This window comes from Cinclus cinclus, chromosome 22 (assembly GCF_963662255.1).
Source record: "Cinclus cinclus chromosome 22, bCinCin1.1, whole genome shotgun sequence".
Taxonomy (NCBI): Eukaryota; Metazoa; Chordata; class Aves; order Passeriformes; family Cinclidae; genus Cinclus; species Cinclus cinclus.
In genome coordinates, this window is record NC_085067.1 from 4034851 (window position 1) to 4060204 (window position 25354).

At 49.5% G+C, this 25354-nt stretch overlaps 1 protein-coding gene across 2 annotated transcripts in view; it reads left to right on the plus strand.

Moving 5' to 3' along the window:
* SSH2 (slingshot protein phosphatase 2) overlaps positions 1 to 24517 on the plus strand; it is a 90874-nt gene extending 66357 nt beyond the window's left edge. For both annotated transcript variants that reach the window (XM_062507252.1, XM_062507250.1), the window contains 11 exons: positions 1031 to 1152; positions 3535 to 3603; positions 4366 to 4431; positions 5457 to 5651; positions 7437 to 7530; positions 7658 to 7786; positions 9860 to 9906; positions 11288 to 11434; positions 12022 to 12222; positions 16337 to 17180; positions 18435 to 24517. In XM_062507252.1, coding sequence (XP_062363236.1) covers positions 1031 to 1152; positions 3535 to 3603; positions 4366 to 4431; positions 5457 to 5651; positions 7437 to 7530; positions 7658 to 7786; positions 9860 to 9906; positions 11288 to 11434; positions 12022 to 12222; positions 16337 to 17180; positions 18435 to 20384 — 3864 coding nt within the window. In that variant the 3' untranslated portion in view covers positions 20385 to 24517. The remainder of the gene's footprint in view (positions 1 to 1030; positions 1153 to 3534; positions 3604 to 4365; positions 4432 to 5456; positions 5652 to 7436; positions 7531 to 7657; positions 7787 to 9859; positions 9907 to 11287; positions 11435 to 12021; positions 12223 to 16336; positions 17181 to 18434) is intronic.
* The last annotated feature ends 837 nt before the right edge of the window (positions 24518 to 25354 follow it).

The window sequence follows — 25354 nt, forward strand, 5'->3', positions numbered from 1 at the left end:
TTTCCTTTCTAGGGATGTCCTAGTTTCTCTGGTTGGGATGCTGTGACTAAAATAGCTGCAAACAGCTTGGAACAGAGTCCAAAAAGTGTTGCAAGTAAAATCTGCCTGCTGCAAGTGTTGATAAGCAAAACTTTCAGTGCTGGGCTCCCTTTCCCAGGCTCCTCATTAACCAGCAGTCTGTCTGCAAGACTTCCTGGAGTCCCTTCAGTTCTCACTTCCTCGTGGCTTCTGGAGGAGCATCTCACCTCAGTGCAGCCTTCCAGGAGCTTCAACATTGGTTTGACATTCACAGTTCCACCACTCTCTGAATGCTCTCAGTAGTATATGATTTGGGGAGTTTTGGTCTGAGCACCAGTCCTCCTATAGCTCTTTTGGTACTGGGGTACAAATGAACATGGCAGGAGAAACGACGCACGATGACTTTGGCCTTTCCTGGGCAGTCTGAACCAGTGAAGGATACAACTTAGTCATAGGGTTATCTTTTCCTGCCAGGTGTAAGGCAGTATGGTTGCTTCTGCACTGGGGAAGTTGCCAGAAGAATTCAAAGGGCCAGCAGGAAACCACGTATGAATTAGATTCTGCTTGTCTTTCCAGCTGCTGGGGAAACTGGTGGATAGAGAGTCCTCGGAGCTGTTGTAGCACACAGTAGTTTAAAGGAAAGCTCTGGTTCTTGGGGCAAAGCCCTCTGAAGGTGAAGGTTCAACACCCATCTGTCTCACTGATGGTCCACAAAGCTCACTGGGCTGGGACCAGCCAGAGGGCTGTAGATTGTTGAAAATCAGTGTTGGTGGGACAGAGCAGGGCTGCAGCCAGGTGTGCAGAGTGCACCAGGAACATGCCAGCTGTTGAGGAAGGCACTGTGTGGGAGTAAAGCACTTTTTACCCAGCTGAGGAGCGTGGGACATGTGTACCAGTCCAGACTGCATCACTGCTTCTGCGCCTGTCACTCAGCATGAAAAAGTGGCCTGTAAAGATAATAAAGTGTGTTTTGCTGACTGCACTGCTGATATCTTCCCCTTCTTTTCTTCAGGCTGTAAGACTGGAAAGTACTTACCAGAACCGCACTAGATACATGGTGGTGGTGTCCACCAATGGCAGACAAGACACGGAGGAGAGCATCGTCCTAGGAATGGATTTCTCTTCCAATGACAGGTACTCAGAGTGTCCAGATGGGGAAATCTTTGTGCTCACCCCCACATCAAGTTAACTGGAGAAATCACTGTCTGGTGTCCTGTGGTTTCTGGGGGTAGGCTGCTTCAGCTTTTCTAGCCTAACATTTTTCTTGAGATCCAGAATTGCCTTTTTATTTCTTGAGAGGAGATGGTAAATGGGAAAGCAACAGTGCAGCTCAGTGTTTCCCTCATTCCTCTTCTGTGAGGATGTTCAGTGCCTCTGAATAGTAAGGTCCCCAAGCCCTGCACCTGCACACCAGAGACAGGGACAGTCTTCATGCTAAGAAGAAAGATGCTGCAATTACAGAAGCTGGACCTCAGGAGTCAGGAGAGAGGTTATAAGAAAGGGACTGTCAGGCATTCCCTTGCCAAGGCCATGGCACAAAGGCCTGATGGCAGTGTCAGGGTTGGTGATGGCAGATCTTGCACACCATGTGCTGTCCTCAGGCAGCAGTGTGTCATCAGGGTTTAGCACTTCTGCTTCATTCATTTGAATTCCTGCTGACCTTTCTACAAGGCTGCAGAATGTGGCTGGGAAGCAGCTTTTGCTGCTCAAGGTGCTGTAAGCCAGGTGACAGCAACCCAGCAGCTTAAGGGACAGAAGCTTCACATTTAGAAGGGGAGTGTGGGTACTTTGGAGAGGGCATGGAGGTGCATGGCTCTTTTTAAGAGTTTTAAGTAAATCTTAGCCTCTACTGGAAGACAATCATCTGGATATTCAATTTTGGAAGGTTTCATACTCGTGCTTACTTCCAGCTATAGCTGCTACAGGAATGAGTCTTGCTTTTGACACTAGTTGGAATAAATTACTTCCAGATGTAGTTAGGATCACTAGAAAATATTTTTGAACTATTTGGCTAAGAAATTGCCTTCCAAACATGGCCTTCTGGTCACAGCAACACTGTGCTTGGTTTGGATGCTGAGCTTGGGTGATGCCTTCTAAAATGGGGGACCAGCTTGATGCTGCCCCTGGCTCCTGTCTCTGCACATGTGTGCACAGCTGTGACTCAGAGATGCTCTTGCCTTGGGGCAAGAATAACTTGTCCTTGCACAGGTTGCTGTGAGCTTGGAACTCACTGTTGGCTGTGATGTACCAGCGCAGCCACCTTTGATAACTGAGAGCTCACTGGTATTCAGTCTCTTATAACATAGCAGGGTCGTTTTAGCTTTCTGCTGGAGTTCCTGGGGTTCATGGATGGTCACTGTGATCTGCCCTCCCTGAGCCCACTTGGTATTTATAACTCCATGTAGACTTGTTGCTATGGTCTCTGATAAGCGCTCGCTGAACAGTATCACTAAAAATACCCCGGCCACCTTGGGAAGCCTTTTAAAAACACATCTTTCCATGAGCTCATCTCATGTTGTCAACAGAAATAGCTGCATGCCGCAGTGTCTCCTGGTGCTGGGCACCAGGCATGTGCATTTCCAGGGCTCCCTGTCTGACCCTCCAAAACCTGGTCTCTCCCTCTTCCCACTCTTCTCTTAAGCTGGAGACTGGCAGATGTGCTGGAACTGGTAGAAATATGGGAGCACCTGGTGCAAAACATAAGAGCAGGAGGCAGTTGAATTCGGTTCTTCAAGATGCTGCTTTGATTATGGAGCAATTCTGCAGCTTTGAGATTCAGCTCTTTTCATTTAACAACCTGGAGCAGGTTGTGTTGGGTTCCCCCACCCCTATCTTTTTTTCCATTGCTTGGTTTCTGCTTTTAACTTGGCTTTTTGCTCAGTCTTACAGAAAACTGGGAGGACTGTGAGGGCAGAGAGCAAAGCAGCTGAGAGAGAAGTGGGATTGCCAGGAGGCGTCCTTATGGGATGGCTGCTGTGCTCATTCTTGAGGTGTGGGAGGGCAGAGAAGGGTCAGGAGTCAGCCACAGGTCATAGGTTGTGATTGCCAACCTGCCATGCTGCTGGTCAGCCTGCTATTGCACTACTCTGCTCCCAGTCCCCAGCAGCTGTGGCTGAGGGACAAACAAGAAAATAAAGCTGTGGATTGCAAAATCTGAGCTAGTACCAAACCTCTTGAGCCTAGGGGGGATTAATCTGTAAAGAAAGCCTTGAGCTGACCAAAGACTGTGAGCCCCCTCTGACCTGCACAAAGTTCAGTCTTTTTTGGATCCTGTTTGCTCTTCTCCTGGGTGTTTTAACCCTTTAAGCTTGCTTGAAAGGATGGTGCTGTACCTTGAATCTGGTTAGTGATCCTTGCCAGGCCCCTGTAGAACAGCACTGGCACTGTTTGTCACTGAAGCAACAGTGGGATTTTTCTTTTTCCTAATGAGTACAAAAATATGCAACTATTGCCATGAAATTAGAATAATAACGTGGTTCTCTAATAGATAGACTGACTTTCTCTTTCTCACTGCAGTAGCACTTGTACGATGGGCTTGGTGCTGCCACTCTGGAGTGACACCTTGATCCACCTGGATGGGGATGGGTGAGTTCCTTTTGTGTGTTCTATGTTAATACAACTTAGAACAAGGTGTATGGGGAAGGATTCCAGTGCTTGCAGAGCCCTCACAGGTCCAGCAGCCCTCCTCTGTTGCCCTGTATTGGGTTAGTAGGCTCAAAGGCCCTCAATCACAAGTGGTTGTGGCAGGGAGCACCAGTAATTGACTTATCTGTGAATAAACACGCACTGAGACAGTGGCTTATGTGTGTGTTTAAGCTGGAGTAAAGGAGCTTTTACTGGCGAGTGGGTGTGTAGTGAAAGCTCCTTAAAGGGATCCTATTATGTGTTCCTCCCTCATGCTTGCAGCAGGCAGCACTCAGCCCAATATAAAGCAAGAATGATGTTTCTCTGCCAAATAGACACCTGACTTGCAGACTCCTGTTTGTGCCAGTTACTCAGGCTGTCCAGTGCAGTGCATGGAATGACTTTTCTTTCCTTGGTAGCTGCCCCAGGATCTCTTTAGCTGGATTCTGTTGCTCCCAGCTGTGGCACTGAATTTGTGTTGCCAAGGTAAACAGCACAGCCCAGCACTGTCCCACTGTCTTAGTTTCGTTCCCAAACAGCAGCTGCTTAAATAAGTTATCTTAGAGCTTTTAGTGTGCTATTTTGATCTGTTTGCTAGCTGAACTCAGCAGTGTATGCATAGGGCTAGACCTTTGCTGTTCTAATGTGCTACAGACTATCAGTTATTAATTAAAAAGTGATTTTTGGGACACATTTTTACTGTGCCTTTTTTCTTCTCTCCAGAGGGTTCAGTGTATCAACAGATAACAGGGTGCACATATTCAAGCCAGTGTCTGTACAGGCAATGTGGTAAGTACTTACTGCAAGCTATCCCAGTGATCCTTTTTTCCAGGTGTTTTGGCTGCTTAAGCTTTTAAAAACCAGGTGCTACTTTACATTACTTTCACCTTGAGACCTACTTGAGTGGCCAGAAGATTCCTTCAGAGACAGGGAAGGAAGTTTGGTACCAAAGGAAAAAAGCCATGTAAGTGCTGATGAACAGCAGCTTTGTCTCAGCTGAGGGCAGGAAGGAATAGGGTAATATTCCTTGCAAAGGGCTCCTGCTTAGAACCCAAAGTCACATTGCTTTGAGTGTATGTTTGAAATATTTTGAGATGTGTTCATTGTGATAGAGGAAAGAGAAGCTGCTTGCATTTTTCTTTCCTTTTAGGGTGGTTCATGTAGTGATGATGAAAGTATTTCTGGCTCGAGCTTCTTTGCATTGCAAAAATACATTGCCTGTCAGCGATGCTGCTGTCACCCCAGTGATTTTGACCTGGATCCTTCTGATCCCAGTCAAAGATTTAAAATAAGCTAAAAATAGGAGAGGGGGATTTGTTTCCCAGCAGCAGCTGAAGAAACTTCTGACATCCCTCGTGCAGTGACAGAGGGCAGACACATAAACATCTCATTGCAATCCTGAGCCCTTGGTTGTGCATGTCTGATTCCTGGGTGTCCCTGCCCTGCACACAGGACAGCTGATGGCACAGTAGGAGCTGTCAGCGCCCTGTCTTGGACACAAACTTTGTGCATCTTATTTAGGGCTTGGGTATTTGTAGCAGATTTTGGAACCAGAGACACGAGAGTGCCTCTGCCCTCTGAATTGTGGGCACCTTCACTGCTGTCCAGGCTTGTTTTGGCATGCTCCAATTAAGACATGCAAGCTCTGGCAGCATGTGGGAATCCACAGCCTTGCAGGACAGCCTTGTGCACAGTGCCAGGGGTTTGTACCAACTGATGAGACACAAGCAGCATCCTGGATTTGGCTACTGCTTAGTGCTTGCTACCAGCCTGAGGAAGAAATGATAAACCTACAAGTGTTGTTCCCTTGCTAGGTCTGCTCTGCAGAGTTTGCATAAGGCTTGTGAAGTGGCACGGAGCAACAATTACTATCCAGGGAGCCTCTTCCTCACGTGGGTCAGTTACTATGAGAGCCACATCAACTCTGATCAGTCATCAGTCAATGAGTGGAATGCCATGCAAGATGTCCAGTCCCACCGGCCCGACTCGCCTGCCCTCTTCACAGATGTGTAAGTTTTACTGCCTCTGCTAAGCCAGTGTTAGACTGGCTTATTTGTCCCCAAATGAGGAGAAAAGTTTCCACAAGAGATTGCTCTTAATTAAGGATTAATAAGGAGAGGCTTCCTATGCCACGTAATAAGTTGACTTGTGGTTAGGTAAACACCAGCACTGGAAGTTTAACCCTCCTGGGGCTCCCTTGCATCTCCTCCTCCTCTGTTTTCAGTTTAGTTGCTTACTTTGGGCTTTAGGCTTGCAGACCTTTGCTTCTGCAAGCTAAGTCCCATGTTGCTGGTGAGACAGGTGTGGTGTACCTCAGCCTTGTCTCTGCTGGTTTTGTCCTCTGGTTCCAGGTCTGGAAGGAGCAGGTTTCTCTGGACTTTGCTCTTACACTGGCACGTGTCTTTGCACATGTTTAGACTAACATGGTTTTTTTATCCTTACTCAGTTCATTTCACTGTAAAATTAAGTGTTTATGTATGGTTTTCTGAGCCTGTGAGCTCAGAAACACCTTCATCTCACCCAGCTGAAGCACCTAAGAATGGGGGCAAAGAGCAGTGCAGGTTTTTGTCATTCTGAGGTGCTTAACAAGTGTGGAACAGGACAGTGTATAGGTTCCAAGATGCCTCCTGATGCTTGAGCATCAGGTGATACATGGTCCAAAACAGTGGCTGAGGTAAATAGGTAGACAATTCAGAAAGGCAAAATTTGCAGGCTGTATCAGCATTCAAGGTTTACCACCCCTGTCATTAGTAACTGCTGATGGTACTGATGCCATATGACCTGCAAGGTAGTCTGTGACCAGATGTGCCAAGTGTGAGGGTTTTCACTTGCCCATTTTGTAATTACTTCACTGGCCCCAGCTGCTTTCCCAGGATAATTGTGCCTTTGGTTGATTTATACTCCCAGATATTTCCTGTTGCTGGAGTCCAGTGAGTGAATAATGATGCTAAGCAGTTGTTCAGCTGTGAACAAGTCTTTACACTTGATTGTTTTTTAATGTACAAGGCGGGTGGCTGAAAAGTTTTGGCAGGCTGACAGATTAATATTTTCTTGCAGCTTTTTATATATAAGTTTTATCTAACCCACCCTTTCCCTGGTGGCACTTTGAAATTGAATTATTTCCTTGGGGCACTTAAACAGCATTCTCTTGATGGAATCCTGAAATAATGCATGAGGTTAAAAGAACCAGGAACTTCCGTGATTTTTATTTGTGAACCACCAGTTGAACACTTGTAATGTGCATGCCTTCCCCAACCTGGCAGCCTTCCAGAGAAAGGGAAAGGTGGTGGGAGATGTCGCTTCTAAAGATGCTGGGTGAGCCAGCCCCATGCTGCTGCTCTGCTGCAGCTTCCCCTGGTGTTACTCAGGCTATTTTTGCAGCTGGTGATAAGGCCTCTGGCAGCAGAGACAGGAGGAATGCAGAGGCTTAGCTGCCCTCGTCTCTCCATGTAAGGAATTTTGGAGCTGTTACCTTTCCAAGAAAGGTAGGGAGAGGCTTACATATTGCTCCAGAGAGTATAATGCAGCCTTCCCAATTTAAATTTTACCAAATACCAGAGGTTCTCTGGATGACTACAATGGATTAGGAGCATTCAGTTGGTGGCTTTCATATAGGACTGTGGATCTAAACTGGGCTTTACTGTCACCTGAATTCCCTCCAGCTGAGGACATGTGTGGGGGAAGTAGTGTGAAAGTTTGAGACTCTACAGAGTATGCAGTCTATACCTATTTTAAAAGTGTCATGACTCCTGTTTGCTTTCCCTCCCAGTGACTCTGTTGCTTTCTTCTGACAGCCCAACTGAGCGGGAACGTACGGAACGGCTGATCAAGACCAAATTAAGGGAGATCATGATGCAGAAAGATTTGGAGAACATTACCTCAAAAGAGGTGAGTGGTGAGGGTGCAGCACTGGAAATGCTGTTGTGCAAACTAAAGAGTTCTGTGCTTCATGCCATGAAGAAAGGGCAGAACAAAAGCTTCACGTGGCTTCCTTGTGTCCCTCCTACCTATGCAGATACGCACGGAGCTGGAGATGCAGATGGTGTGTAACCTGAGGGAGTTCAAAGAATTCATTGACAACGAAATGATAGTGATCCTTGGGCAGATGGACAGCCCCACACAGATATTTGATCATGTCTTTTTGGTGAGTCTAACAGTGAATACAAGAGTAAGCACTCCCAACACTTTTCTCTATGAGTTGGTTGACACAGGGGCCTCTGGAGGAAGTTAAAGGAATTCTGCAGGAGAGGTTGGTTGATCCTGGGGTCACATACTGTTAAGCAAGACAGTAAGGAACAAGAGCAGCCTGGCTTTTTGGCTGTACTAAACTTTGCCATGTATCACCAAGCTGTAGACCCTGTACCTAGAGGGTGGAAGAGACAAGGTCTTAATTCTGACAGTTTTTCAGGGCTGTTCCCATTGATGTAGGACCACTTTTGTGGCTTTAACTGTCCAGGGTGCTCACATGCCAAGTTCTTTTGTTTGGGAAAGACATAACTACAGCAAAGAGGAAGGAGAGCTGCATGACATCCAGGTGGAACGATGCTGTTGTAACATGGAAAGCTCTGAGTTTGTGAGATCCAGGAGGAGCATAGTAATGTAACCAAGAATCCTGGAGATAAGTCGCTTAAGGAAACATAAACATTTTGCTGTTTAATGTTTTGCTTGCTTAGTTGCTGCTGGGGCCTGTCTTAATTACTGCATCTCCTTCTGGTGAGTCAGCGCTCCGCTGGATTTCCCAGCCCCGGAGCCACGGACGCAGGTTTGGTTGAGCTGTCTGGCCTGTGAGGTTGGCTCAACTTTAAACAAAGCCATTCTTCTTGGACCAGCTGGCCTTTCCAAATGGAGAGGGCCTCTCCCAGTCTTCGGCTCAGAAGGGATGGTCTCTCTTAATGTGAGCACTCCCAGGATACCGTGTTGGGGAAGAGCCAGGAAACTTGGAAGTACCTACAGTGTAATGGATTTTTTTTTTTTTTTTAAGACTATCTGTTATAAGGAGAGAGAGGGACCTGTTACAGGCTTATGGTGCTGGCCAAAAGTTGTTACAGGCAGCTGGATTCACTGCAGGGCTTGGAGTCTTGGCTCTGAGTGCATTTAATGGGAAGAAAACCTTTCAAACAAGGCTTGCAGGCAGCACCAAGGAGAGCTGTGGTTAATGTGTGGAATAAAAGTGTTTGCAGGGCAGCTGCTGTGGTGAGGAGCAGTGCTGCTGGGGCTGGGCACCAGCTTCATCCAGGAGCATGTGTGCTGCAAGGCAGGGTTGTGTTATGAGGGCTCAGAAAGGAAAGGAGCTGTTTCCCTTCAGGTGGAGGCAAGAACCCTCTGAGATCCCATCTAAGGAGTGCTAAAAGAACTAAGCAGGGAGTAAGAGAACAGATGATGTTGGTAATTGTGGAGTAAAGGACAAGAAAAAAGGCTTTCACCTCTGTAGCATTGCTCTTCCTGTCTGTGGAAACTGATGGTTCCCAGGCCTGAATTAAATTGTTCTTCCTTGACTGAAAGAAACAACATTAGACTGAGTCTGGGCCTTGGTAAATATAACCATCTCCACCTGGGTCATCTTTCCATTTGGGAGCCGTTTAGGGCAGGGAGGCAGAGCTTGTGCAGCTGAAGTTTTGAAAGAAGCCTTTTGAGTGGTTTTGTCCTCAGTCAGGTTTGTGTTTGAGCAGGAAGCAAGCAGCTTGGAGACCCCATGTGTGCTGCAGAGGAGAGGGTTACCTACCCAGAGCTAGTTAAATGTCTCCATTTCTCTCCTCAGGCAGGCTTTGAGCACAGGGAGCAGAGGTGCAAACCAAGTGATCTTAGGTGTTGCTGCTTTAGATGTTCAAGATGGGTGTATCAAGAGCACCTGGATGGTTTTTAAATGCAGCAGTTTCTCCTCTGTGGGCCAGAACTGGCACCAGCCTCCAGAGAAAGGGTGGAGTGGTCCTGTCTTGCTGAGGTTGATCTGTCAGTAGTTTGCAGGAAGTGCTGAGCTCTTGTTGGCAGAGCTGCTTCTTGTTTCAGAAGGGATCTGGTTAATGGGGTGAGAGAAGGTGCTGAGTGTCAGTCCTGGTTACCACTTGTGTTACCCCTGTGCTCAAAGGACCCCCAGCTCTCCTACCCTTGGCTGGTCAGCTTCCTCCTCTGGTTCACTGGTGACCACCCCTCCCTCCACCAGTTGCCTGGCCGTGCCTTCCTTCTGCCTCATGTGTCCCTTTGCATGTTTTCCCTGCAGGGCTCAGAATGGAATGCCTCCAATCTGGAAGATTTGCAGAACAGAGGGTGAGTAACTTTGGGCCATCATCTTAAAAGCAAATCCTTGGCCTTAACACTTTTCTATGCAACAAACTCTGTTTCATACCTGCTGTGTAACCCGAGTCTTACTTAAGGGTTTGCAGATCCAAACAAGCTCTTGCTTCCTCCAAACTCCTTGTCCCACAAACAGGCACCCTAAAGTAAAAGAGTCTTACTTCTGACCTTGACTAATGTCCCCAAGGAGAACAATGGAAGGCAGCAAGCTCATAGCTATAAGTAGTAAAAAGCTGCAATTACTGAACTGGATGCTGCATAGTTGGCTCCGTGCCCTCGGCCCCAGCCCGTGGTTCTGGACTGATTACAGAGGCACTTTGGATCTCCAGGCTGTGGCAGGAAGGAAAACGTGGAGAAGAGCATTTGTTTCTCTGAGTGGGGCCCAGTAGGAAGTAAAGTCCTGTAGCTTTCAGGCTGAGCAGGTTCCTCTGTTTCCTGCCATTTCTACTTTCCAAGTTTGGATTGTCCTTTCTGTGGACCAGGTGGTTATAAAGCACCAAGATGGTGCAATTAAATAATTATTCATAGGTTTGGCTTATTTGTGCCAAACCAGTGGAAAAAACTAATCATGCTGCTGAACTGATAGTGTGATTCTGTACCTCAGAAATTCAGCCTGGCAGAATTGACTCTTCTTGGTGAGCTCAGGGTCTGCTGTGGTTTCCTTGAGTCTGACAGGTGCTACTTGATTGCCAGTGATCTCATACCTGCCTGGGAAAAGGGATGTCACTCTCTTGCAGTGCCCTTGTTCTGCCTGATATCCCAGCACAAGTGCATTTCATAAGCATCTTACAAGTAACCCTCAGGGCTAAAAATACTGAGTGCTGTGTACATAAATACTACACACTTTCCCTAGCAGTTTCCTTTCCAGAAAATTTAAGGATAAGAAATAAATCCTCCCCAGTGGCTCATTGTCTGTTACATCTCTCTGTAGTTATTTTATGTGTTTGTTTAGCTCTGGTGTTACTGGGAGGCTTCATCTTCCATCTTCCTGTGGTTTTGGTGCAGCAGGAGGAGAGTTTCATAAAGGGGCTTGGAGAAGGTGTGCAAACACTAACTGCAGGAGCTCCTGTGGCACAAGTGTTGCTGACACGTAGAACAGAGATGGTGGGCAGTGTGACCTGACATCATGCAGAGAAAGTTTCTATCCATGGATCTCTGTTATCAGGCTCTGAAGTGCCCAGCAAAACCTCTTGTCTGTGTTAGCTGCTGCTTCCTTGCATTAATGCCTGGTTTCCCAGGAATTTTGTTCAGCAGTGCACTTCCAAATGTCCTTGGCAAAGCAAGGCAAGGCTGCAGTGTAGCATTGGGACATCTCTGTGAACTGGCTGTGTTTCTCTCTGCTGTTCCCATGCAGGGTACGGTACATTTTGAATGTGACTCGAGAAATAGATAATTTCTTCCCTGGGCTCTTTGAATACCATAATATCCGGGTTTATGATGAAGAAGCTACAGATCTTCTGGCTTACTGGAATGATACCTACAAATTCATCTCCAAGGCAAAGTAAGTCTTTTCAGAAAACACAACACAAACATTTAGGAGATGTATACTAAGCATTTTGCTTTCCTGCTAATTTTCTTAACTGCTTTTCTTCCTTGCCTACCTGGCATCACAGCATTTTCATTTTGTGGTTTGCAATAGAAGTGGTGTGCTAGAGGCTGCCCTGAACTGCCCAGTATCTCTCTGGGATGTGTTTCTAAATTGTAGCACCATGTGTGTGGTACAAGTTCTCTTTTCACTTGGAAAACAACTTGATGCCAGTGGGCCATTTGGGCTGAGCACAGGGGTGCCACAGTAGTCTTAAGAGGTTTTCCTGTATCTCTGTGTTTTTCCACTTTGCAGTAACAGCTTCAGAAGAGCTGTTGTAACAAAACCTCTTAGGAATATTAATAAGACCTTGTTCTTCTGTTTCTTTGTGTGTCTTGCTCCAGTTTGTAAATTGGATTATCAGATCCTATCCCAGACTCCAGCTGTGGCCACAGTGTTGAAAGCATGTTTGATAATGCTCTGGTAAAACAGTTGCTGTTTTCTTAAGCTTGTCAGATATTTTCTGGTTCGTGATCCTCTTTTTGTTCTTTCTCCCACTTCAGAAAAAATGGTTCTAAGTGCCTGGTGCACTGCAAGATGGGAGTGAGCCGCTCAGCATCCACGGTGATTGCCTATGCCATGAAGGAATACGGCTGGAACCTGGACAGGGCTTACGACTACGTGAAGGAACGGCGCACCGTCACCAAGCCCAACCCCAGCTTCATGCGGCAGCTGGAGGAGTACCAAGGGATCCTGCTGGCCAGGTGAGTGGAAGGAATGATCCTGATTATCCATGCTGAGGTGTAACACTTCAGTGTTTGACTCCATTCTTTTAGTCGGAGCTTGTTATCACTGTGTTGTGCAAGCTGGGGGTCTTAGGGGAGGTAGCGCTTTGTTTTCAGGGTTCTGTCAGCTGAGCCTGGGAAAAGGGGTGTAACAAGGAGGCTGTTTGACTTCTAGGATGTTTGGATTTTGGAAAATAGCATCCCATGAAGTGTTATCCAAGTGCAGCATTCAGAGCTATGCAGGATCCAGCAGAGATAAATGATGTCCCTGTTGTTTGTAACATCACTTGGCAGGGAACTCACTTTGTCTCCTCACAGTTCCCTGTTGAACATGCCCCTCCTCAGCAGCTGGTCTGGTTTTATTTAGATCCCTTTGGTAAGTGTTGGTGTGAGGGGAGGGGACAGGATGTTCTGTGCATTGCAACTGTGGTGTTTATTCCTGCCTGGAGTCCTGAGGCTGGTCTGGAGCTGGGCCTGGGTATGGGCAAGTGTGTTGTAATCCCAAGCCTATCACCTGACTAGCAAAAAGACATAAATATTGCATGTTTCTAGGCTGTGTTAAGCAATGTTGTCACGTGATCAGCAGGAAGGAGGTAGTGATACTCTTGTTTTGCCAGATTATGGTATTTTGTTTGGGATCCTGGTGTGCTTTGCCTGGGAGCAGATCTGTAGCAGAGTTACCCAATCTGAGCCTCCTGCTACAAGAAGTGGCTCTTAGCAGATTTGGACCAAAGTAAATAGTAAATTCCAAAGCTTTTTGGTGCCACTGGGAGGTGCCTGCTTATTGTAGAATCATTTAGGTTGGAAAATACCTTCAGGGTCGAGTCCAGCCATTGTTTTATATGCCGTTATTTACAGCAGCTCAGTTACTCATGTGCTGTCTTTAGGGCACTCTTTTTACCTCTGTCCCCTGCTTGATTTTGTCCCTTCATGTCTGTTCTATACACTTGCAAAGACCTCCATTCCCTTTCATTCTAATAACTTTTTCTTCCTCATTTACTCTTTGCCTGTTCCCAGCAGCTTGACTCTGTGTGTTGCTGGGTCAGGTCTGGATTCCCAATTTTTACACCAAACCCTTGTTGTAAACTCCCCTGTTAGTGGAGTGTTCTTCCTCTTTCCCTTTCTGCACAGGTAAACAGCCTCAGGGCTCCTCCCAGCTTATTCCCTGACCAGGTCCACCCACAGGATCTTCATCCTCCACCTCTTCCCATGCCTGCCTTCCTCTCCCCTGCTCCCCAAACTCTGCTCGCCACAGTGATCCTCTTTTCTTTATAAAAAGCAGTCAAGTAGTATCCATTCTCAGGACAGATCACATAGACAACTTTAAAAAATAGTGCCCTGCTGGACTGAAACCCTTTGAGAGAGACACCACACCTGCCTTGGGTGCCTCATGTGACATTAAACATACTTCTGGCACCAGTTAGTAAAGGTCAGTGTTTAACTGACCAGTGTGGTGTGCATTGAGCAGACTGGGAAATTAGATCTCATTGGTGTAGGTTGGATGGAGAAAAAGAAACTTTTTAGGTGTGAAAAAACACACCAACAGGTTGGTGAACACCTGTGAGGAGCTCTTGGTATGGGAGCAGCTGGTATCTCACATCCTCAAGTCCTGAGCCTGGCTGGCAGTTGGTTTGGGAAATCTGCCAATCTGGTAGCTGGTGACATGCCTGCAGAGCCGCCCTGTACTAACATTTTAGTTAAGGATTATTTTTCCCTATCTTTTAGTAATTTACTTTTTGGAGCTGTATCTTTCCTGCTGCCACCATTTATAGCCTGTGGCCTCCCTTCCACTGAAGCACAGTCCTGCTCCTGACCTACTCTGCAAGTCCCTGTACAATGGCACAAACAGGATTTGTGAGGCTTTAAAAATGCAAGAGCAGTGTGTTACATCTGTGTAGGACGAAAAAGCCTGCAGTAAATGAAGCTTCACTGAAACAAGGAATGGCCCCTCCATGCTGCACAAGCTGTCCCTCTTCACCCACTTCCTCTCTCAGCTCAACACTGCTTTTTTTCCGCTCTCTTTTTGTTACTTAGCTTTGCCCTCTGGGCACCTTGTTTATTGCTGCAGTATTCCAGGACAGGTAAAAAACCCTAAAATAAACAAACAAAAAACAACAGATTGACACTCATGTGATTGCTCCAATTTCAGGGGGAAGGTATGCGAGGGCAGCCATGTGCTCGCACTATCCAGTTACGGTTTTGTGCTAGGGTTATAGCAACTGGGACATGTTTTCCAGCTGTAAAATGAAAACCCCCTGCCTGCTTTTAGTCACAACAACAAGTGTGTTTTGCTCTTTGGGACTGTCATACTTCCTGGGGTTAGTTAAACTGTCCCCTCCCTCTGTCGATAAACACAGCAAGGCTGAGCCAGACCTGTTTCTGTTATTAGGTATAGATAAGTTACAGGAAACCAGTGTTTGGGATCTCCTGTGCCTTGTACAGCTTGTGAATCAACAGCAGTTTTATACCCAAGCTTGGGGAACTGGTGGGAGGTGTGGAGGGCTCCTGGTCCAGAGCTGGTGTGGGTACAAGCACTGGGAATGTTGCCCAAGAAGGGGTCAAGGGACAACTGTGGGCTCTGGGAAGTGGGCTCCTGTTCTCTGACCCTGCACCTTATGCATGTTGTCAGACCAGGGAAGTGTCAGATTGGAAGACAGTACAACACACTTCTGCCAGTGGTGCTTGACATCTGGTTTGGTCCTCAGATCTGTGCCAGTTGCTCACACAGGAGGATAATTTTTACTCTAAAAATCAAATGTGCAGCAGAGAGCTGGATTTGAGTACTGAAGTGCCCTCAGAAAACACCAGCAGCTCCCAGGTTGTGATGTCAGATGACATTCCATACAGAGCCCAAGCAAGAACCTGCCTCAGGAACAAGCCTGTTTCTACTGCCAGTGTCAGACTGCTCCAAAACCCACTGGAGACAGAGCATGTGCACCCCAGGACAGTGTCTCTGGCCTCTGATCCTGACCCTTTTCTCCTGTGAAGGGACCTGATTCTGCCCTGTGTCACAGATGAAGGTTGTCACTGATGATAGGGTTGGAAAGCTAAATCTGCAGTGGTTTATTTTCCTTAGCTGTTGGGCACCCACAACTGAACTGGCACACGGTAATTGGCTCAGTACCATCTGTTAATTAACTTACCATGGCCACTGGATGTGTCTGGGAGCGCCTGCTCATGCTACCAAGGGACTGGAGGGGTTTTGCAAGATCTCCTGCAGCTCCAAGGAGGTTTCTGTGGTTTCTGTGTTCCTCCTAGGGGCAATGGATGGAAACACATCCCTGTGGCCATGGCCACTCGGCAAACCCTGACAGCCTGGGCTAGCTCTGGAATTTCATGGCAGGAAATTGCCTGCAGTGCTCTCTGTAAGCCTAGGTGCATGGCTTGGGGTTTTTGGCAGGTGGAAATGAGGAAGGTGCTGCAATGCCACTGGCAGTTACTTGGCCTTTTGATGGCTCAGACTTACTTAGAGGGGCTTTCCAGGAGCTGGAGGAGTTCTGAGCTTCCTTCCTGTGGAAGGTGGGTGGTAATTTGGGCTGTGTGTTTACTCTTGAGGATGTCATGTGTGTTTTTGCACACACCCGCCTCTACTCATCCCACCCTATCCCTTGGTTACAAGAGCCAGTTATTGAAGACTGAAGCTTTTCAGAGAAGGAACCACAAGAGAAATTGGACTTTATTCATTGTCCACCACCTGCTTGTGTCCAGCACAAGGGGTTCTCTCTCTTCTGGTCACCACTCACCTGCTAGCAAATGGAAAAGCACTGGTTGAGAAAGGACCAAATTCTGCAGTCAGTTAAACGTTGCATGTGTTGAGTGGACGGATCCAACAGGATCTGCTGAGGAACAGGGAGGAGTGTGTGGGGCAGAATGGTGCCATGGAATTTGGCTCCTGGAAAGGGGCTCATTACTGCATCAACTTCCCCAGCAGCAGGTCTGGCCCTGAACTGTTCAGGTGAAGCTGTGGTTGTGGTCAGTGACTCCAGCATTTGGCACAGTTTTTGTTCTGGTTTGTGTCCTCTTTACAGCAAGGTGGATCTGGCTGTGGTATGTAGAAATGCTCACTGTTTTCCTTTGCTCTCCTTCCCCACAGCAAACAGCGGCACAACAAACTGTGGCGCTCACACTCTGACAGCGACCTCTCGGATCACCACGAGCCCATCTGCAAGGCTGGGCTGGAGCTGAACAAAAAGGAGATCACCACCTCAGCTGACCAGATCTCAGAGGCCAAGACCAATGACAACCAGCAGCCCATGTCTCCCATCTACTCAGCTGAGCTGGACAGGGAGCAGCAGCTCCCCGAGGACGCAAACATGATCGAGGATGTGTGTGTGAAGGAGAGAAGGATCCACTTAGAGTTTACTTGCAGAGACTTCCACGCTGAGCAGATGGAGGACAAGCTGAATCTCAACAATATCAATGGCTGTACGGCAGGATGTTGTGTAGACTCTGTCCCCCCTGACAACTGCCATGCTTCTGAGGCCTTAATGCAGCTCCAGCACCCCTTGGAAATAACGGAGTTTCCTGATCTGACAGTGGATGATCTAGAAAAAGATGCCCTTAAGCCTGATATGAACGTGCACTTGGTTCCCATGGAAGAATTCACTTCATGCTTAAAAGACTTCACCCAGTCCCCAAACCAAAATTCCCCAGGTCTCCAACAGAACCCTCAGCCCGAAGTGACAGACCTCAGCACAGACAGGATTGATTTCTTTAGCGCTTTGGAGAAATTCGTGGAGCTCTCCCAGGAGAGCCGGTCTCGCACCTGTTCCCATTCCAGGCCAGAGGAGCAAGGGACTGGGAGGAATGGGGTCTCCAGGGTGCCCATGCTGGAAGTGCCACCTGCTGCAGATGGAGGTGCAGATGCTCGAAGAAACAGCCCTGGAAGCTCCCCTCAGGCATCAGATGACTCTTCCACAGATGAAGAGCAACAAAAGGTTAAAATAACTTACTCAGTTTTTTTAGGAAGTGCTGCTCAACCCTATCTGTGGGCTGTTTTCTTCTGTGGGGTGGCTGTGGATGGGATTTTCTAGCCCTTCTTTCACTGGACACAGTGTTTGGGGAGGGATTTGCTAGATGCTTCTCCCTCCCTTCACTTTTAGATACTTGCCCTTTTCTGCACTTTTTCCTTAAACATCACTTTGCTGGCATTGGCAGGGCCATGAGCCGACCTTGACCTGACCTGTTGTGCTGTTCTCGTGAGAAACTTATTTTTGAGTTTTGCATCAGGAGAGCAGAAAGGTGGGACTTGACCCACTAATGCAGCCAGACCCTGAGTCCAGCCAGCATCCCAGATCTGCATAGATATTTATCTGACCTGAGAAATCCACCAAGGAATGGGACAAAACTGGCCCTTTTCCCTGGCTGGGAAGCACCAGCATTAGGATAGTAAATCAAGGCAGGTGCAGAGCTTCCACTGCTGGAGGAAGAAATTAACCTGTCCAGGTCTGGAGTGATGGGATTGGGCACGTTATGGCTCACTTCTCTTGGGTAGAGAGATGGTCTTGACAAAATTTAGTAACCTCTAAACTTAGGTACCCTTTTCTCATAATTGCCTTTCAGCCTCCAGGACTCTCACAGGGATTGATGATGTCCGGGGCCATCATTTTCTGGGAGCTTCTCTTATTTAAATTCCATCCTGCATTGCTTGAATCTTTTCCATCTCCATGTGAGGCAGGAAGGCTCTTCCAAATATAATAGGCCAATGCTCTCTCCTGTGATTTGGCAGAGAGTATCTGTGAGGATTGGGAGCCTCCCTGGTCATTTTCCTCTGGGAAGCCAGAGCGTTTCAATGCTTGATCATTCTTTTTGCTGTACTTCTGTCTGCTCCATACATGAGCAGAATTTGTCATGTTTTCACTTCAAAATACTTTGTTAAAAGTATTAGGATTCTTTTTGTTTGTAGGACTTTTCTTCATTTAGAAAAACAAATGAAGCTACCTTTTCTCTGTAGTTTGTGGCAATTAAGGTTCTTAGATCTTAGTCTAAGTGAAAATCCAGCCTGGAGTATGTTAAAGTCAGTCCCAGAGATAGTCAAAAAATCTACATTAGTGATCACTGCTCTGGTGATCTGTCTCCACACACTGCCACATGTTTTTTTGTTCCTTTGGGGATGTGCACCCCTATTTTCTCTAACCTGCTGCTGTTTGCTCCATGATGCACTTTGTAATTCTCTTGTTTGTGTGTTGCAGGAGGTCCCTGAGCTGCCTGGTGCAGGTCATCTCACAAGATCCCACTCAGAAAATGCCATTTCTGTGAAGGAAATTATCACAGAGATCGAGTCAATCAACCAGGGAGCAGGACCTGCCCAGCAGAAGGAGGGTTCAGCCAACCTCAGCCAGACACCAAAGAGGAACACGGTGCATGACCTGCCAGCAGACGTGATTTGGGCATCAGAAAAATTGGAACAGAGCGAAGGAGCCTGTGCTGGACACCAGGAAAAGGAGAAGGACCCTCTTCCACCTAAGCAGGAAGAAACCCCATCTCTGCAGCTGTCTTCTGGTAAATTGGACGTGGAGGAAAGCAGCTGTGGTGGGGAGCAGCAGGAGCCTCGTGGCTCCATCAACCCTGAGCCCAAGTGGTGCCCCGGCTCCGTCCGGCGAGCCACGCTGGAGTTCGAGGAGCGCTTGAGGCAGGAGCAGGAGCACCAGCACACGGCCCCAGCCTGCACTTTACCAACCCGAAAGAACTCCAGGAACGACTCTCCTGCTGCCGAGCTCCTGCCCCGGGGGAAGAGCGAGGAGCTGCCCCCGGAGCTGGCTCTGGAGGGAGACAAGGCTCAGGGTCCAAGCACTGAGGAGCCGCTGCTGCCTCCTGGGGCAGAGCAGTCTCTGAGCAGACCCCTGCCCCCCCCTGCCCAGCAGTACCTGCCCACAGAGGCCAGCCAAGGCCAGGAGGGAGTGGCCCAAGAGCGCAGGACAGTGGTCTCCTTTGATGGGCCGGAGGAGCCATCCCTGCCCTCCCTCCTCCCAAAGAGAATCGAAATCATCGAATACACCCTCACGGTCAAACCTGCAGAGCAGCACCCCGATATAAGCTGTGAGCAGGGCGGGCTGGCCACGGCCACCCCGTCTTTAGATGAAAACTTGAACCCCTCGATGTGCTTGGAGAAGGCTCCAGCGGATCCCTCGCCGCCGGAGCACACGGTACACAGGCAGGCTGCCCTCACTGTGGGCAGCCCCAGCGAGGAAGGCAGTGGGATATCTGCTCACCTCGCTGCTGCTTCTCCCTCTGCCCAGGTGACCTGTCCACCTCCAGCCAGCCTCAAGCGCTCTTCTTACCCCTGTGTCCTTCACCTGGAAGGTGTCACCGAGCAGAGCACGGGTACAGACGATGAGCCGGTCACGCCTTGTGGCACCGAGGGAGACTCGACTCTCCCGTTCAGGGACAGTCCCAAATCTCTCTGTGGGGGCGGCATCTCGAGGCAGCTGAGTAGCGAGGACTTCACCAGGCAGCATGCTGAAAACATGGACCTTCTGGACATCTCGTTCCTGTGTTACAGCCTCCCTCACAGCTCCAGCAGCCTTAGCGTGGAGGAGCATCCCAGCAGCCCCGGGCCGGTCAAGCAGCGGGCGAAGGAAATAGAGGCTCGGATCCGGCATGCAGGGCTCACCAGACCCTCCCACATGAAGCGCTCAGCATCCCTGGCCAAACTGGACTGCCTGGACCTCTCCAAGGATGACTTGCATGACAGGGAGTCAGCCTCTTCCAATGCCAACCCGGTGCTTCTCACCTGTGTTGCCCTCGGTCGAGGCTTTTGTGGGGGGAGGTTGGAGAGGGGCTCTGAGAGCGCGTGTGGGAAGCAACACCTCTCCTCTCCAGAGCCCACCAGGCATTTTGTGGAACAGCTCAGAACAGCTGAGTGCATTGCCCAGAGCAAGCCGGTGGAGAGGCCGCTGGCTCAGTACGCCAAAGAGTGCAGCTCCAGCCAGCAGAGTTTGTGTTCCAGCACGGATCCAACGTGGACTAGCTCTGGAGAGGGCCCTCCGCTGCTCCAGGTGCAGGTCCTGGACTCTTTGTCTCCATCTCAAGCTCTGGCTGTTGCCCCACGGCAGCAGCACGGGAGAACTCACCCTCTGAGGAGGCTCAAAAAGACCAATGACAAAAAGCGGACAACCAATCCCCTCTACAACACGATGTGATCCTGGGCCCTTGGCTGTGATTTCTTACCCAGAACCCATGGTGTTGCTTTCACGCAAGGGGCAGGTGTAATATAAGGAACATGCACTTTACTGGTTAATTTTATATATATTGTCATTTTACTGTTCCTGACGCATGTAGGTGTGGGTTGGTTCTTCTGTGTGTGACTCTGACTGCAGGACTGTTTGGTTTTTTTTTAAGTTTAACTCAGATAACCTCAAATATTCTTTTGTTGTTGTTGTTGTTAGTTTGTTTTAAAAGAACACCTTTATCACGAGAAAATTGATGTTGGCTGGCTTTGGCAAGGTGGAGTTTTGCTTACAACCAGATCCTAGTTCCTAACTTGAATTTCCCCCATGCCTTGAAAGGATGCTGGTCAGTTGGTGGGGTAAGAGCCCCTGTAAATGTGAAGGTTGTGCCAAGGTCCCTTTGGCTTTTCTTTTATTCTGCAGACTGGAACTCCACCATGCTGTCAGATCCCTCACAAAGCTGCTTCAGGACAAATGCCCCGGGCTCAGTTCAGCTGGTGCTTCCCCATAAGGAGCATGCAGGGGTAGATTTTCCCAGTGAATGAGCTCTAATAACCCTGGGCAGCACCAAGACCAGCTCTCCCATCTGCCATGGGGCACACAGAGCTCTCTGCTCTGTGCTGAGGTGGGGCAGAGCTCTTCCAGGAGCTTCCATGTTCACCTCTACCCCCAAAGCCAGTGTTCTTTTAAAACAAACACCTCATTAGGGTTTTAACCCTCCCATTACTTGAATACTGCTATGGGCCTTCCAAGTTCATGGCCATATCATCTGTCCTCTGCCTTCCTACTGCCTGCCCTCTGCCCCAAAGCTGTTCTTGTGCTGCCTGAGTTTCCCTCTCCCTCTGCCATGCTCACAGGTGTTTCTGATGGCTCCCAAAACTTGAGCTGTTTTTGTTACATGACATACTGCCCTTAATGCAAAGCTTTGTCCTCTCTGCTGTCACTTCTGACTTTAGACTCAGAGGGAAAATCTTTTCTGGAAGCTTTTTCTTTTTCTTTTTTTTCTTTTTTTTCCCCTAAATTGTATATATTATATTTATATTAATTTTTTGGGGTATTTTCTATTTTTTTTTTAAAGAAGGGCAAGACTGCATTCTGTAAACTGGAAAACAAACCCACCTGACTCAAACTCAGTGCTGTTCTTTGTGATCTGCACAGACATGGGAGTGGATTTGACATTATAAGCTCTCTTCCCTTTCCAAAAGTGAGCCTCAATGCCAAATGTGTCCCTTCTCTTCCAGTCCTGTGTGAACCCCCATTATCCCACTGTGGGAGAGGCACTGTGTGTCTGCCCTTCTCCTTCCTGCTTAGAGCTGGGTTCCAGGAGTGCAGGTGGATGTGGAAAAGCCTTTGGGTGCTCTAAGCCATTCTGCAGGTTCTTGCTTCCCTGGAGAAACTGTGTGTGAATGCTCTGCTCCAAATTTCAGCAAATTATTTTGTGGTTTCTGAGCAGTTTGTCTAAATCAAAGCTCCTCATTTCTAGCTCTGTTCATCAGCAAGTTGTCCCTGTGCTGTAGGAGCAGAGGGAAATGCCACGGGGAGCTCTGGGTCCTGTCCACAGTCCCGTGGCAGGTCCTGTCTGAGCTGGTGCTTGGCTGGGGCCCAGACCTGCCCTCTGGGGAGGAGCAAAGCAAAGAGAAGATGCAGAATGGCACAGGCTGCTGAAGCCCAGCATGGAGAGGACATGGTGTGGGAGGAGCAGCAGCCCAGCCCATGCCTAGAAAGCAGCCCTAAAGCTGCCGAGCCTTGCAGGCTCAGATGGGACAGACTCCTCTTGAGCTGCAGAGGAGTGCACAGCACTGGAGTGTTCTGCAGTATTGGGAAGCAGCATGTGCCTGCCCTGGGGAAGGGGTGTGGGGTATCCTCAGCCCTCAGCTGGTTGGCAAGCTTGGCAAGGTAATGCCACCTTGCTGCCCTCCTGTAGTCCCCAGGGATACTCCTGTGCTGGCTTGCAGCCTGGGCAAGGTCTGCAAAGTCCCTCTGTGCTCCAGCAGCCACAAGCACTGTCCCTCCCTTTCCTGAACTCTGGCAGGGGGTTGTTACCCGTGCTGGAGCACAGCCCTGTCCTGGGTCAAACAGCACGTCTTCCCAGGCCATTTCAGTCACTAGAAGTCACCCAAGCCCCTGGCCCAGGAGGCCAGATACTTCTTTGGGACACTGAAAGACATGTGGCTTCTCCTAGCCTGCTCCAGCTGGCTCCGGAGCAGGGCAGACCCTGGAAAGGCCAAGTGGCTCATGTCATCAGGAGAAGGACAGGTTCAGTCCTTGCCTCCCCCACAAACTTCATCAGGCCCCACTGCCCACTGTTCTAACTCCAAGGATATGCCTGCCTGCCCCTCTATGGGTAGAAAGGACTGGTTGCCACCAGCCTGCCTTGCATTGGAGCATGCATGCTTGGCTGGCAGCGTGTCCTGGTGACAAGGGTCTGCTGGGGAGGGAAAAGCCCTGTGTATAATTCTTTCCCTTGAGAAGGTAGGAGGAAAAGGATCGGGTTTCTTTGCCCAGCTTGATCTCAGGAGAAATACCCTCTGGGAAGAGTCTTCATTGCAGACCAGAAATGCTTCTTCCTTCCAATACTCAGCTGCTTTCCAGGTGCTTTGGCTGGGGAGAGCAGCAGAGGGGCAGAGGCCCCTGCAGGGAGGTGCTTTGCTGTCCCCTTGTCCTTGGCTCTGGCCCAGCACGACTGGTTTTTCTCTGAGAAGGCTGTGGGCAGGCAGAGGGAGTTGGGAAAGGTGGTTCTCTTGCAGAGTGATGAAGGCCTTGGAGGTCTGGAGGCTCTGAGCAGGATGGCAGGAGTGGGACAGACTGGATGGTTTTGGACCTCCTTTTCCAGTGTCTGGGCAATGAAGGCACCAAGCCCCTGGCATCTGAGGTCTGCGCTGGGGACAGTTGTCCCCTCTCCGTGCCTGTGGCTCGTGGGAGGGTCGTGACTCTCTCCTGGTTCCTGTAGGCACCCCATGAGAGCTTCTTGTGACCTGCTGAGCACTATGGGGAGCAGCAGCACCTCCAGGGTGCTCAGCAGGTGGCAAGCCTCGAAGGTAGAGGGGGTTTGGGAGAAACGTGTTGTTTTAAGGGCATTTTTGTACAAAGCAACTGTTCTTTGGTCTCTGGCGAAGCCTCTCGGAGGACGCTTTATTGTTTACATTGACTCCTGTACAATATCCCAGCCATCGCTGCCCCATCCCGACCGTACTGTAACGTGTGAGCCTTGCACAAACGGACTGCGTGTGTGAAACTGGTTCTACACTGCGTTCTGTTGCACTCGGTGGTGTGTGTGTGGTTGGTGCGTGTGTGTGAGTGTGTGTCCGGTCTGCTTGAGAAGTTGTGACCTGTACAAATCTCTCCCGTCTCGGCCCTTTCCTGGGGGCACGGTCCCAGCGGGTGGCAGGAGGTGACGACGCTTCTGGGTCACTTGGATGTTTAAATGGAGCAGGGATTAGCTCCGTGTCCCTCTGCCAGCAAAAGCCTGGTGGAAGGGATCCCGCCCCACCTCCGGCTGCTCTGGGAACCTTCGGAGTGGCCGAAGGGGCATTGCATCTGCCGGGGGCTCCAGGAGCCTCGCAGCTCTCTGGCAGGAGGAAGCCATACCCACCGCAGGGCCCTGCTCCCCGCATGGTGCGTCCTGCCTTAATGCGGTCCTGGCCCTGCACAAACCCCCCACAAACCCCCCACTGCTCCCCGAGGGAGGGGCCCCGAGCCCTCGGTGTGGGGTAGAGGCAGGTGCTGGCCTGGCACAGGAGAGTCCGGGCTGGTGCAGGGCTCGGTGCTGCCAGAGGTGCCGACAGCCCGCCCGCGCTGCAGACAACTCTGTTGGCACGAGAGAAGGTGCCAGTGCCTTTTAATTTCATTTATGGAGATGTGATGTCCGTGCGCTGGTTTGTAGGGATTGTCCAGGGCCGAGCAGCTGGCGGTGGGGTTGCAAATCAGGGAGGAGAGCGCTTCTGTCTGCCCCTCCTGGATCTTCCTCGGTGGCTGGGATTGTCCCCCTTCCCCCTAAAGACTTTATGACCGATGTGCTCAGCTGTTTTTAAATGTGAACTTGTGCACTGATGTGCAGATTCAATGTTCTTGTTACCGAATGAATAAAAGTTTTATTTTGAAGATGACAGAGGTGTGTGGCTTCCTGTTCGGGACCGGGGCCAGGGAGTGATCTGTGCTGCTCTCAGAACATGGGGTGGCAGTGAGGATCTGGAAAGCCAGAGTGGGGTTGTTCCCTCTGGTGGGTGGCCCCATCCTGTCTCAAGTGATGGAGCAGTGCTTTCAAGCAAGAGGTACTTCCAGATGGTGCTGCAGTTGCAGGGAGGATTCCAGTAGTCATATATTTGTCAGGATGCTGCAGGTGCTCTCCTTGCACTGCTGGAGACACAGGAGCTGCGAGGAGAGTCCTGGGTTTAAGTCCCAAGGGGGGATGTGAGGTTTTAGCAGGACACTGGAGAACCTGTCCCGGGTTTTGGTATTGCTCCATTGTGGCAAGAAGGGCAGTACAAGGGTCTCTGTGGCCTTGCTGTGAGCAAAGAATTTGAGGAGAAAGCCAAAATTCCCTGGGCTCATCCTCACCATCCATACAGGCCCTTCCCACCAGGCCAGAACTGAGCGGGCATCAGGGTGTGAGGCCGGGGCAGCAGGGCTGTCACTGCAGGACTGTCACTGTGGATCTGGCAGTGTCGCTGGGGTGCCCCATCCCTTCCTGCCTTCCCAGGGCCCTTTCCTCACTTGCTGGGGATGTGTCTTGGAGTTAAGGACACAGGACATGGCACTTGCTTCATCCCCAAACACGGAGTGAGCCTTGGCGGGATGGGGTGAGCAAGGGGTGTCTCTGCAGCCCCCTCCCTCCCTGCCAGCTCTTTGGCTGGGCAAACAAGGATGTCACCTCTTCCCTGCCTTTTTGCCAGCTGCCCCACTCCTGCCCGCTCAGCCAATGCTCATCCAGCTCCACAGGGTGC